Below are 11,967 nucleotides of genomic sequence, written 5' to 3' on the forward strand. Positions count from 1 at the left end.
ACGGGGGGGGAATCCGTGACTCGTCCCTCCGAGCGCTGCCCCACGCGGTGGTGCATCGACTCCTTGCCTCGCTAACAGCCCCCCTAGGGCTTGAAATGGATAAATCGCCCTTGTGGTATCTCTGCTGCCCGCTCCCCCTCGCGCGTCAGCGGCTGGGCCCCTCTGCCCCCCTTCCAGCAGGTCGGGTCGTGGCTCCTTCGGAGGAGGAGGAGGAGGAGGAGGAGGAGGTGTTACAGGAGAGGGTCCGAGCGTGGCTGTCCTGCTGTCCTGCAAAAGTAGGGGAGCCCGGAAAACGTGTTGAAAAGACAGCAGAAGAAATGGGTAAAGGGGGTACCGAGCTGCGGTGGTGAAGCACTTGCTGACCCGTGCAAATGTTCTCAGTGTGTGTTTGTTAACATGTCGTTGCTTTCTTGGTATGTTTCACGTTTACAGAAAATGTTTTCTCTCCAGGATCTCTTGGAAGGATGCATGTCTCCTCTTGTGCTGTCCCCTTATTCTGGCTGGGTCCTAGACAGAATGATTGGGCAATCAGCCCAAGAAATCACACCCTCTAGAAGTTCAACGCCTAAAGAATCCACTCCCCTCGCAAACCGGTCATCTCCTCTGGAGAAGGTCACGCCTGCTAGCCGCCGGGGCTCTTCACCACTTTCGTCTGCAGAGCCAAGTGAAACAAAGGTAGCTCTCTGCTTATAATCCATATGTGAGCAGCTGTGAGAAAAAACGTGCTAACTTGCTGCCATAAATTGTCTGATAAAGGTTGGTTTGCGCTCTGTTAATTTGTGGGGAAAAACGTGCTTAGTTGCAAGTTTCTGTAGGATAAACAGGTGATGATAAAATTGGTATTAACAAGATTTTCATAGAGTAATGTTTCATAGGAGGCCAAAAGCAAACTCCCTTTTTCACCGTAACTAAGGAAAATTTAGTTGGAGCTGTACAGTTACACGGATTATCAGCATGGGACTCATCCGTTTGGAGAGACGAGGTCACAGAGCAGGGTCAGGCCTGTGTAGGAGTCCGTGAGTAACCCCCTTGGGTTCCCTGGAGTCTTTGAATGGCTTAGGTGTGCTGTGGCTCCCTTTTACAAGGCAAAAGGGTAGGAAGCTGGGCAACGAGCGGTTGAGTTATGGAGGTAACGAAGTTGATGAAGCACCTGAAAAGAAAACAAATGTTTGTTGCTATGCGTTAAATGACGACTTCGCTACATAACAATGATACCGAGCAGCAAAGTTTTGCATCATCTTGGCCCCATTTAGACTTAAGAAATATATTGTGAGGAAAACATCTTAATGAAGCAGCAAGATCTGATAACAGTTATAAGAGAGAGTCCGAAGAATGATTCAAAGTACAAAACTGTCTTGACTTCTTCCAGGGTAACATCTCCACTGAATGTTAAGAGAACGTGGGGAGTCTGTCTAGCCTTTCTAGGTGACATTAGCCTTCGTGAAAGTCCTGTAGGCTCTTGGTATCTCTGCTCCCAATTTTAGTGATTGGGAAAAGTAATTATGCCAACCTCATATACGTCCTGGAGGATACTCAAAATGGTGAGGCTACGCTACCGGGGTATATAACTACTCTAAAAAGTTGTGCGTTGGTTGACTCCTTTGTCTGTTTCTCTACAAATAATGTGCAGTTTAGAAGACTTGATTTACCTGGTTTCCCCCGTGAGTTGCTGATACTATACTCAGTCACTGATTTTGCTTATATGCTGACCACGCAGGGTAATGATGATCTCAGTCTGCTGGAAACGGATCAAGAAGTCTTTCCAGCAGTTCTGCCGTCTAAAGTTGCGGAAGTTGAAGGCTGCATTCGGATGTATGAAGAGATGCACAGGCTGAAAGGAAAGGTAAAAAAAAGAAGTTGAGGGTGTATGTGAATCACAGGAGAGCTACATAACCAGATGTAACAATGCTCTGGTAAAAGTAGCAGGACAGTAAGTTATCCTAAATGTTGGCCCACTTTGGGCAATTTAGTTTGTATTTTCTTCTGCCCAAATTCCGGTGATTACTGCATTGTGGTGCTTCTGGCACCTCTGCAATCTGCAGGAGGGGCTAAGGCAACGGCAGGAGCAGCAAGAGCAGATGGTGAGGGCAGTGTATGACCTGGCAAGTGAACAACTGAAGCGCTTTGATGAACTGAAGGAGCTAAAGCAGCATCAGGAGTTCCAAGATTTGCAAGAAGTAATGGAGAAGAGGTGAGATTAGCTCTGGCATCCTTAAAATATTACAGCATTTAATCAAAGTGAGGATTAATTCTTGTGCGTGACAATGCTATGCTAGTCACTTGTGATTGAAAATCTCACCTGCTGCTGTTCTTACATTAACTATCCTGTTATTGTTTGTCTTTCAGAGTAGATCTCTGGCTGCTGTTGAGGTTTCAATGGTTAGAAAAAGACTGTATTTGTGACAGTTAAAGTTCCTTTAGCTTGGCTTATTTCAAAAGTAACTTGCTGTGTGTTTGTATTTTGTCTTGTGCATGTCTTGAATATGTTTTTTCTGTCTTTATGCATATTGTAGCTCAAAGGAGGCTCAGGGACAGCAAGAGAAGTTGAAGGAAGAACACCGACACAGAGCAAAGGTCTGAGACTTGTAAAAGTTGTCTTTCATAAGAGACCGTGACTACTCGGTGGGAACTGGAAAGACCAGTTGATTTATTTGTATTTACATGGCACCCCTGGAGTGAGAACGTATTTTCTGGTGCTGTCCTGGGCACCTGCTGCATTGTTGTGGAAATGCAGTAAAGGCACATGTGTTGTAGGATCAGGAAGGACCTGTAAAGCTGGAGTCATCAGACCAGGAAGGACCTGTAAAGCTGGAGTTATTTAAGTATTTTGTGTCTCTTGTGTCTTTTTCTCCCTAGGTATTAAACCTAAAACTGCGCGAGGCAGAGCAGCAGAGGCAGCGTCAAGAAGAGCTGGAGCGTTTGCGTAAGGAAGAAGGCCAGGAAAGATTGCGTCGCCTTTATTCCATCCAGGAGGAAGTGCTGCAGCTTAACCAGCAGATTGATCCCAATTATAGACACAAAGACTTGCCAAGAATCGATCTTTCTGCATACAGTAATCGTGGCAACCAGATCTGTGGGCTGGTGTCGGGACTCATCCGCACCACAAGTGAGGTAGAGGTTCTAGAGTTGTTCTTAACTTTGCTTGTCATTCCTTCATAAAGCTTCCTGTAGTTGTCTTCAAAGGCAGCTTGTTATGAGGCTGTTAAATAAGATGTGGTTAAAAACAGAAATGGTTTTTAGATATTTGTCCTATAAAGCATCTAATTTAAAAGGAGAATTCTTTTCTATGGCACTTTAGCTGTTCTCCTGAAAATGGCTCATAAAAATGCCTGAGGATTTCTACAGGAGAAAGATTCAATATTAAAATACTGTAAACTCTTGATGCTGTAAAGTTCCTTTTTGAGACAACCATGGAAGCGGAGTCGTTCATAAATTGTTAAATACTGGACACATTATGATTCTCCTATACTCGTAAGCCTTTTTGCAGTAACTAGGTTTCCTGGAAATTTTTTTTCTCTACGTAAAGGTGGGATACAAACCTTGAAAAATAGAACACTATAAGGCTAATTCTCTGTTTCAGCTTGTCACAGCTGGCTTTCTGCAGAGGAAGCTGTCTAGGCTTTGCATTGGTGTTCCCTTATACTTGTCAAGAGTGTGTTATTAATTTTTGTTGTCCAAGATCTTGTGAGATCTAGTCTCACATTATTTACCAATGTTACGTACAAATAAAGGAGAAAAAGGTATTTTCACCAAAGAGGATAAAATGTGTAGTTGGCTCCCAGGTTACCTGAAGGCTAATGCTTCAAAGGCTCCTTGCTCTTGCTGTTGGTCTACAGATAGTGGAACAAAAGATTGATGCTCTATTACCTCTGTTTCTTGACAGAGAGGTTTCCCTACTCAAGTAGATGTGGCCAATACTGAACGAGCACTGCAGGAGATGCGAGGGTTGATATCCAGCATGCAGCAAGAAATCGCTGCAGCTGTGGAAGAAAAAAGGAGGAAAGATGAAGAGGAAGAGAGACAGAAGAAGAAAGAGTTACTGAAAAAAGAGCAGATGAAGGCTCAGACTCCTGCCCCTGCACAGCAGTCAGGTGGAAAGCAGCAGAAGGAAGGTTGGTTAGGCTTTTTTTTTTTCCTTCTTTTTTTTTTTTTTCCTTTCCTTTCCCTCTTTACACACTCTTTTATTGTTAGGCTAAATACTACTTTGGAATCTTACTGTTGTGACGACATACCTTCTCGTAGCCTTTACTTTTAGCGCAATTAGCACAATGGGTATAGGACTGCGGGCAGCAAACTTTTGAAATGAAACTGATGCAGCATAAATTGACTGTATTAACTGGAGGAAAACCTGCTCTTCCTAGACACTATGCCATATATTGGAATATTAGAAAATAACATTGTGACTTCTTGCGAGTGTAGATGGGTCAAAATGTGACAAACATACAAGGACAGACCACTGAAATGGCTTCCTTCTTGAGAGTAAGTTAAGTCCAGATGTCCTGTGTATATAATCTACTAAGCTGAAGAAGGACTCCTGTATAGCTTGCAAACTTGTAGTTCATTTATGAACATAACTTTCTAAACTAAATTCTGGGAATAAAGCACTCATGCAGCTGTTAGTTCCTTGCAATTTTTTAAAAAAAGTTTTCTTAAGGTTTTCTAGAGTTTTGCGTCGGTCTTAGTCTTCTGCTATTTTTTTTTTAATATCAGGACTTCAAGTTAAGGCAGAAGAAAGTACCATGCAGTGGTACCAGCAGCTTCAAGATGCTGCTGAGCAGTGCATTGCTTCTTTCAGTGGAATCAGCAACTGCAAAGACAACAATGAGGTATGAACAAATGATTAATACTGCTGAAGAGTGATGATCTTAATTTCTAGGGGAAAGAGGACAGCTTTCATTTAAAAAAAAAAAAAAAATTCTAACTTAGCAGCCTCTGTTAACAGTCTGCTCATCCAAACTATCATAGTAGTTTGCTGGTCTGTAAAGGTTTTTAAAGTTTGTTTGTTTGTTCTGCAGGTTAAGAAGATAAAAACAGACTTGCAGAAAGCAGCTACGATCCCTGTGAGCCAGATCTCTAGAATAGCAGGTCAGGAAAACGCCAAGAACCCAATCCAACTGAAATGCCTTTTGCTGTAAAGATTTTTAGTAGGACACAACGTGCCCAATGTTTCTGTAATTATCCCTACAGCAGAAAGCATATAGTCCAAGCCTTTGCAGCACAGTGCTTGCTTTTTTTTGATGGCTGTTGCTTCCCTTGGAGGCATCTTGCTTCATCACGATTCGGTTTCTTTAATCAGAAGTAGCAAACGTGCAGTTTGAGATGCCTTACCCTTCAGGATGTAGGTCTAGTTTTTGTGAAGTTGATGTGGTCTGGTTAAGACTGGTCTGCGGTTTCCTAATTTTCTGTCTCCGTGCATTCCTTGTACATTTGCAGGCTCTCAGCTGAGAGAGATATTTGACAAGATCAATAACCTGCTCTCTGGAAAGTCTGTTCAGAGTGGAGGGCGAACTGTATCAGTGACTCAGCATCCACAGGGTCTGGATTTTGTTTATTACAAACTTGCGGAGAAATTTGTGGTGAGGAAATGTTCTCTTTATTGGGGTGGCAAAGGTAGCTAGTGCTTTAAGAAGTTCTTTTGGACCCTGTCCTCTTGTCTTCAACTACTAAGAGCAAAATTACTAGGTGTTTGGCTTGCATGTATTAATGTTCATATTGATTAGAGAAAGTGCTTTTTGGATTAAAAAAACAACGTGCAAGAACTTAGTTTCTTTTTCCCTCCACTCCCCTATTATCTCTTCTAGGAGGAAGAACTATCTTAAATTCCAGCCTTACATGTAACGTATTCTGAACCAGTTAGGTACAGTGTTAGTGGAAAACGGGTTGATTCTTGATTTATGATCTATCACAAAACTGCATATATGCTGAAAACCTTACACCTTAGTAGAACGGGGGGGGGGGGAGCTAAGGCCCGAGAGGCAAACTTCTGTCCCTGCTGTGTAGTTAACACCTCCCAAGAAATGAAGTGTCATTGTTTAAGTTGCTTTTTGAAGTTGGCAGTATTTTTTTCTAGTCTTTATTTGCTACATTTGGGCTGTTTGAAACTTTCTTTCGTCCCTGCAGTGACAAATATATGCAAAAATTAGCCCATGGAGTAAAACTGTGACTGATTTGTAAACATCTGAAAATGATTGCTTGGAGTGAGAATATCTGGGCAGCCTTGCACTTTGAGCCTGTATTTGCTAACCCCTTTTTTTCTGTCCTGACCCAAAGTTTATTGTCATCCTCTGTGGGAGCTGAGGACATAAGGCTTTCTCAGCTATTGGCCACATAGCCATGGAAACATTAGGATCCTTTAGTAGAGGCTAATTACACAAAAAAGAGGAATTTTTTTTGTCTGAGAAATGGCTTGAAGGGGTGGGGACTGACTTTCCTTTCCCCTCCAGAATCAAGGAGAAGAAGAAGTAGCTTCTCACCGTGATGCAGCTTTCCCAATTGCTGTGGTGGCCTCAGGAATCTGGGAAATACACCCTCGAGTTGGAGAGCTCTTTTTAGCTCATCTGCACAAAAAGTGCCCCTATTCTGTGCCATTTTACCCTGCATTGAAAGAAGGGACTTCTATGGAAGAGTATCAGAGGTAAAGTTATTACTGGACGTCTCCAGCATGAACCCTGCAAGGGTGAAGGTTGTATTCTTCTGAGTGAACTCCACTTTTCCCCATCTCTGATTACGTAGGCACTGTGATGTGCTGGCAGAGACTCTGGAGATTCACTCACAAGTGTGCAGCTCCCCTGACCCTGTTTCCCTGGAGGACGCTGTGTCCTTCAGCTTTGGAAGTGTCCTTTTGCTTCTTCTTCCTTGTCCTTCTCAAAGAACAGTTGATAACTATAGCTTGATTCAAGCTGAAATATCCAGTACGGGACCTAAATATTCTACAGGGTATAAAACAGTGGAACATACGATCCAGAGGATAATGATCGGCCTTTGCAATAATTCTTGTATGGTTTTGGCGTATCCCTGTTCTCAGTACAGTTGACTTAAAGTAAGCTGAGAACTGCAGGGACTCAAGTGAATGTGTTTTGCTGTACTAATACTGGAACGTCTTCTCATACTTAGGATGCTTGGATATCAAGTTAAGGATTCTAAGATGGAAGAACAAGATCATTTTCTTAAACGGATGTCAGGAATGATTCGCCTTTATGCTGCTATCATTCAACTCCGGTGGCCTTATGGAAACAAACAAGGGGTATGCGTGTATGGCATTATAATTAGAACCTTGTTACTATCCCAAGAGTCTATTAAATGTATTGTAAACTTGATTTGTAGTTAAGGTGTGCTGAACTTAAACCAGCTCATAATATATTTGAAGGGAGATGGTCATAACCATAATCAACAAAGCAATGCAAAGTAATTTGTAGTGTAGACCTTACTTCCTTTCTTTGTATTTTCATAACAGTCAAGTTTTATGTTAGGCTATTGTAAAATAACTTTATAAAGAAAGTAAATCAGAAAACTGCCTGTTTTGATAATAGCATTTTGCAAGTCGTAAAACAAGTGGTGGGTAGCTTTTTTGTTGCTTTATAGACGCATCCTCATGGGCTGAACTATGGATGGCGCTGGCTTGCTCAGATGTTGAATATGGAGCCTCTGGCAGATGTGACAGCTACACTTCTTTTTGATTTTCTGGAGGTAAGTGATGTGGATTACTAATGTTTAAAGAGATCGAAATTGGTGACGTTTTAGTTTCTGAAGGGATTGCTGAGGTGAGGTTCACTGTGATTTTTAACAGCTTTTTTTTTTTTTTTTTTTTTTTTTTTTTTTTTTTTTTTTTTTTTTTTTTTTTTTTTTTTTTTTTTTTTTTTTTTTTTTTTTTTTTTTTTTTTTTTTTTTTTTTTTTTTTTTTTTTTTTTTTTTTTTTTTTTTTTTTTTTTTTTTTTTTTTTTTTTTTTTTTTTTTTTTTTTTTTTTTTTTTTTTTTTTTTTTTTTTTTTTTTTTTTTTTTTTTTTTTTTTTTTTTTTTTTTTTTTTTAACTTGTCCTTATTCCTTCAGAAAGGAATGTGAATATTTACACCTTCTTGCATATACAGCTTTGGAGCTGAATGACTTAAAGCTGGAAGTTTTTATACATGCAACTTCTGTTGTTGTATTTGGTGCCGTTTAAGGTTCCTGGTATTTTAAAAATAGTTGCATGGTCCTGTAAGAATAAGGTCTGCTAAGCATTTGGCATCAGTTCATACAATGCAGTGAGGTCCTGTGGCCTTTCCAGCTGAATTACTTCATAAAAGTTTTTTATGGATGGGGTTTTTAGGTTGAAAAGGACAGAGCCTGACGTACGTTAATCCTATCTCGTAGGATATAGGGCTATGCTAAATAAGAGCCAGAGTTAAAGGCTGAAGTCAGGGGAGACAAACACTGTTGAACACAAGCAGCTCCCATGCTTATCAAATGCCTTCTAAAGAACTTTAAAAGTAGAAATGAGAAAGTAAAGTACAAAGTGAAATACACCATGGGGATTCTGTTAGTAGTGGCGAAGTCTGAGGAATGTTTGTCCTGTAAACTGACTGTATGAAGAAAGCTGATGAATCCACACTGCAGTAGTCAAGGTGGGGAAATGACCATGATATGGTATTAGGGAAGGCTGTTATTTTTGGAGGGAGACTGGAGCGAGAGGAAGAATAACGTGAGACTGGTATCAGTGGCCACCACACAGTCAACAAGAAAAAAAGGCGATTGTGGTAGCAGTAATGGCATTTAGAGGATTTGCTCGTTTTATTGTAGGTGTAGGTACATTTCTTTAAATGTCTGGGTAAAATAATTAAGTGGTTGATATTGAACAGATTCATTGAAGTTGTCATGTTACTCTGGAACCTGGTCTTTGTGGATTTCTGTACCATAGGTGTGTGGCAACGCTCTCATGAAGCAGTATCAGGTTCAGTTCTGGAAAATGATGTTGCTTATCCGAGAAGACTATTTCCCAAGGTATGCTGTCTGTGGTTAGGAATGTGAAGTAATCCTCGTTTTTTACTTCGTGAGTGTTTGCTCTTCAATGACTCGTTCATCTTTTCCAATCTCTGCCATTCACCCCCACACCCACTTGTAAATCAAACCCAACTTTCTAAGTAGATTTTGAAACATGCTGCTATTTCTGCAGAATTGAAGCAATTACCAGCTCTGGACAGATGGGCTCTTTAATGCGTTTCAAGCAATTCTTGGAGGTAAAGCAGTTTTTTTCAGTTTTCAAGTGTGCTGGGTTTGGGGTTTTTTCCCTTCGGTTGATACATGCATCATGTTGATAATGACGCTGGCGCTGCTTGCAGCATACCTCATAGTCCAGACCCGTCACTATGATGTAACCTGTCTCTTTTATAACTTTTCAGTTACTGAATTACCTTAAAGATACTTATGATGTCAAACATCTCACTTATCTCACATCTACTTTTTCTCAGTGAAAATGTATTTTGATTATATATGAAGTTCAGTGAGAGGAGATGTACAGGTTGAGGAGGATTCTGCTGAGTCATTTCTGTAACCGCTATTTTTTATTAGCGGTTTGCTTATTTTTATCTGTTGTCCTGATTAGATACATGAGGAAGCAGACACTTTGAACTGCTCTCTGTAGCATTTGTTTAGCATTGTATTCTGCTTTTTTTTTTAAGAAAGCTTGCAAAACTGTAAAATACTTGATTATGTAAATTGTTTTGTGAATGTTGACTTAGATTATGATATTAAAATATGATAGCTTCAGAGTTTGTACTTTCATTTCAAAATTAATGTTGGTACATTTTATTAGCAATGCTTTGAACGTGTGCAGTAAGAGCCATCAAAATTCCTGAGAAGAGATGGCAAATTAAGATACACATTTCTTTTTGTTTTGTTCTTTGTCTTTCTCTCTCCACTAGGAATGTCTACAGCAGAAGGAAATTCCATTACCAAAGGGCACTCTGCAGTCTTCCTTTTGGAGAACATAAATCAGTTTGTATTTCTTTCCCCCTGGATGTCAGTGCTTTCAGACTTGGCTTCCTGTTTACATGTAAAGGCAAAATAAATACATTTTGTATGTAGAGGAATAAGGGGAAAATATTCCATCAACCTGTTAATGTTTAATTTATCAAGATTTATGTTGGGCAGAACAAACTTGTGTTTAATTTGTTGCAAATAATTGGAAGTTATTCTTTGCTTTGGATTTTTATAAGTTTTTGTATAGTAAATTATGGAAAATTGAAGACTTTTCCTTCATATGTTTAAACATGCGGAAGATGTTTTAAATATAGTATCCTGATGACCTCCGGGCTTCAGAGATTAAAGATTCTTGGACTGAAAATTTGCACAGTACTGTTCTCTCCATGAAAGTGAAAATACCTCACAGCTTTATGAAGTCTTAACAGAGTAATCAATCTCAGAAACTTACTGCTGGAACTTTATTTTTGTATTTATTGCGTCTGTCTTTTATAATTCAGTTTTAATTATGCTGATGTACTTGCATCCTGTTTTTCTCAACATCTTAAAACTACAGTGAGATTGGTAAAGGCATGTGGCCTAGTAGTGTTGACACTTACCTCTGTTGAATGTAACTTCGCTCCAAGAGGCAGTATTCTCTGTTTAAGAGAGTTAAAACTCACTGTTTTAAAAGGTTTGCGTGGATAATAGTAACTTCATGGGGGAAGAGCAAAGTTCCTGGAACTACAGAATTTCTGTGTCCGTTAACCATCAGAAGGATGGAAGCTAACAATACATTTTCCTATTTAGAGGGGGAAAAAAAAGGTGGCAAAATGGTGCATTCATTCTAGCACTTTTGCTGATGTTCTGCCATTGTTTGAGGGGGAAATGGTATGCTTGGGTTACCTAAGGTGCATTTTATAAGGGCTCTTTTTGTGTAAATGGATTTCTTCCTTATCAATGCTGTGGTATTTTATGTATCAAGTACTGTAATACTTTTGTACCAATGGTGGATTATTCTGAGAATAGTTCATTCTAGAAATCTGTTAAAATTAGTATTAAAGTTTGATTTTTTTCTTTTTAATCTGAAGCTGATGCAGTTTTTTTTTCTATAGAAGGATGGTCAAGAAAATCTACAGCTCCTTGGTGAATACAGGAGATAGATAGTATGGGAGATCAGTGATGGGAGATTTGTCTGATTTATGGTGCGCTGGCCTTGGACTATTTTGGTGGCCTCTAAGATGAGAAAATTTGCTTCTGAGTTCTAGAAGGTAGTGCGTTGTTTTTGCAATATACTGTTGCAAGTTAAAACTATTATTATTTTTACCAGATCGTTTTTTGCTATTCCTAGAGGCATCATAATTTGAAGCTGTAAGACAGTGGAGTTGAGGCCATGTGAGGATCTGAATTTGATTTTTGTACAGCTCTTGAGATTTCTCAGAAAAGGTTGTAACGTACTTTAGAATTCAGGCCTTTAAAACCTTTATCCTTGACTTTAAAATTGACTGGTAAATAAATTAAATTTGCATTTGGTGCATGCATTTTGTAAACTGACTCTGGAATTCTTTAGACTGGTGTTACTGGTGATTGTTCTTGGAGGCTGGAAATCTCCTTTCAGTATTCTTTTACCAGATAACACTGAAGCAATATACAACTTTCATTAGTATACTTGAAAATGTTTGTGGTTTTTTTTTATACTGAGTGGAGATGTTTTAATTACATCTTGTGTATCTACAATTATGTTGGAAACTCACTTTGCCAAGATATTAATTGGTACTGTCTGTTAGAAACAATTGTCTGCCTGTGCCAAAACACAAGGAGTGATTTGACGGTATATACAGGACACAATAGCTTTTTTTGCTGATAGGTACTAGGGTTTTCTAACATTTGGGGGGGGGGAATGTAGGTCTATGTTTTTATAAATAACAAACGTATCCTTTTCTGCCTCAGTAAGGACTTCCAGATATTTATCGACTATTTCAAAAACATTAATAAGAATTTCTAATTGAATAATGAGTGGACTTCAAAAGAATC

At 39.5% G+C, this 11,967-nt stretch overlaps 1 protein-coding gene across 1 annotated transcript; it reads left to right on the forward strand.

The window, feature by feature from the left end:
• The first annotated feature begins 95 nt into the window (after window positions 1-95).
• On the forward strand, window positions 96-11,015 carry GLE1 (GLE1, RNA export mediator). The gene is made up of 16 exons (XM_009287000.1): window positions 96-275; window positions 451-675; window positions 1,718-1,843; window positions 2,043-2,191; window positions 2,514-2,574; window positions 2,857-3,111; window positions 3,884-4,112; window positions 4,711-4,826; window positions 5,016-5,085; window positions 5,434-5,576; window positions 6,444-6,634; window positions 7,114-7,243; window positions 7,582-7,686; window positions 8,894-8,976; window positions 9,149-9,212; window positions 9,897-11,015. The coding sequence occupies exons 1-16, from the start codon at window positions 96-98 to the stop codon at window positions 9,963-9,965; spliced, it is 2,196 nt and encodes a 731-aa protein (XP_009285275.1). The 3' UTR covers window positions 9,966-11,015.
• The last annotated feature ends 952 nt before the right edge of the window (window positions 11,016-11,967 follow it).

This window comes from Aptenodytes forsteri, unplaced genomic scaffold (assembly GCF_000699145.1).
Source record: "Aptenodytes forsteri isolate BGI_AS27 unplaced genomic scaffold, ASM69914v1 Scaffold136, whole genome shotgun sequence".
NCBI classification, from domain to species: Eukaryota; Metazoa; Chordata; class Aves; order Sphenisciformes; family Spheniscidae; genus Aptenodytes; species Aptenodytes forsteri.

What these genes read in the sequence shown, in the direction of transcription:
- GLE1 (XM_009287000.1), top strand. Translation starts at nt 96, where the DNA reads ATGGATAAATCGCCCTTGTGGTATCTCTGCTGCCCGCTCCCCCTCGCG. An exon ending in AACACCGACACAGAGCAAAG is followed by an intron (nt 2,575 to 2,856) that starts GTCTGAGACTTG and finishes TTTTCTCCCTAG; the next exon opens with GTATTAAACCTAAAACTGCG. An exon ending in CTTATGGAAACAAACAAGGG is followed by an intron (nt 7,244 to 7,581) that starts GTATGCGTGTAT and finishes GTTGCTTTATAG; the next exon opens with ACGCATCCTCATGGGCTGAA.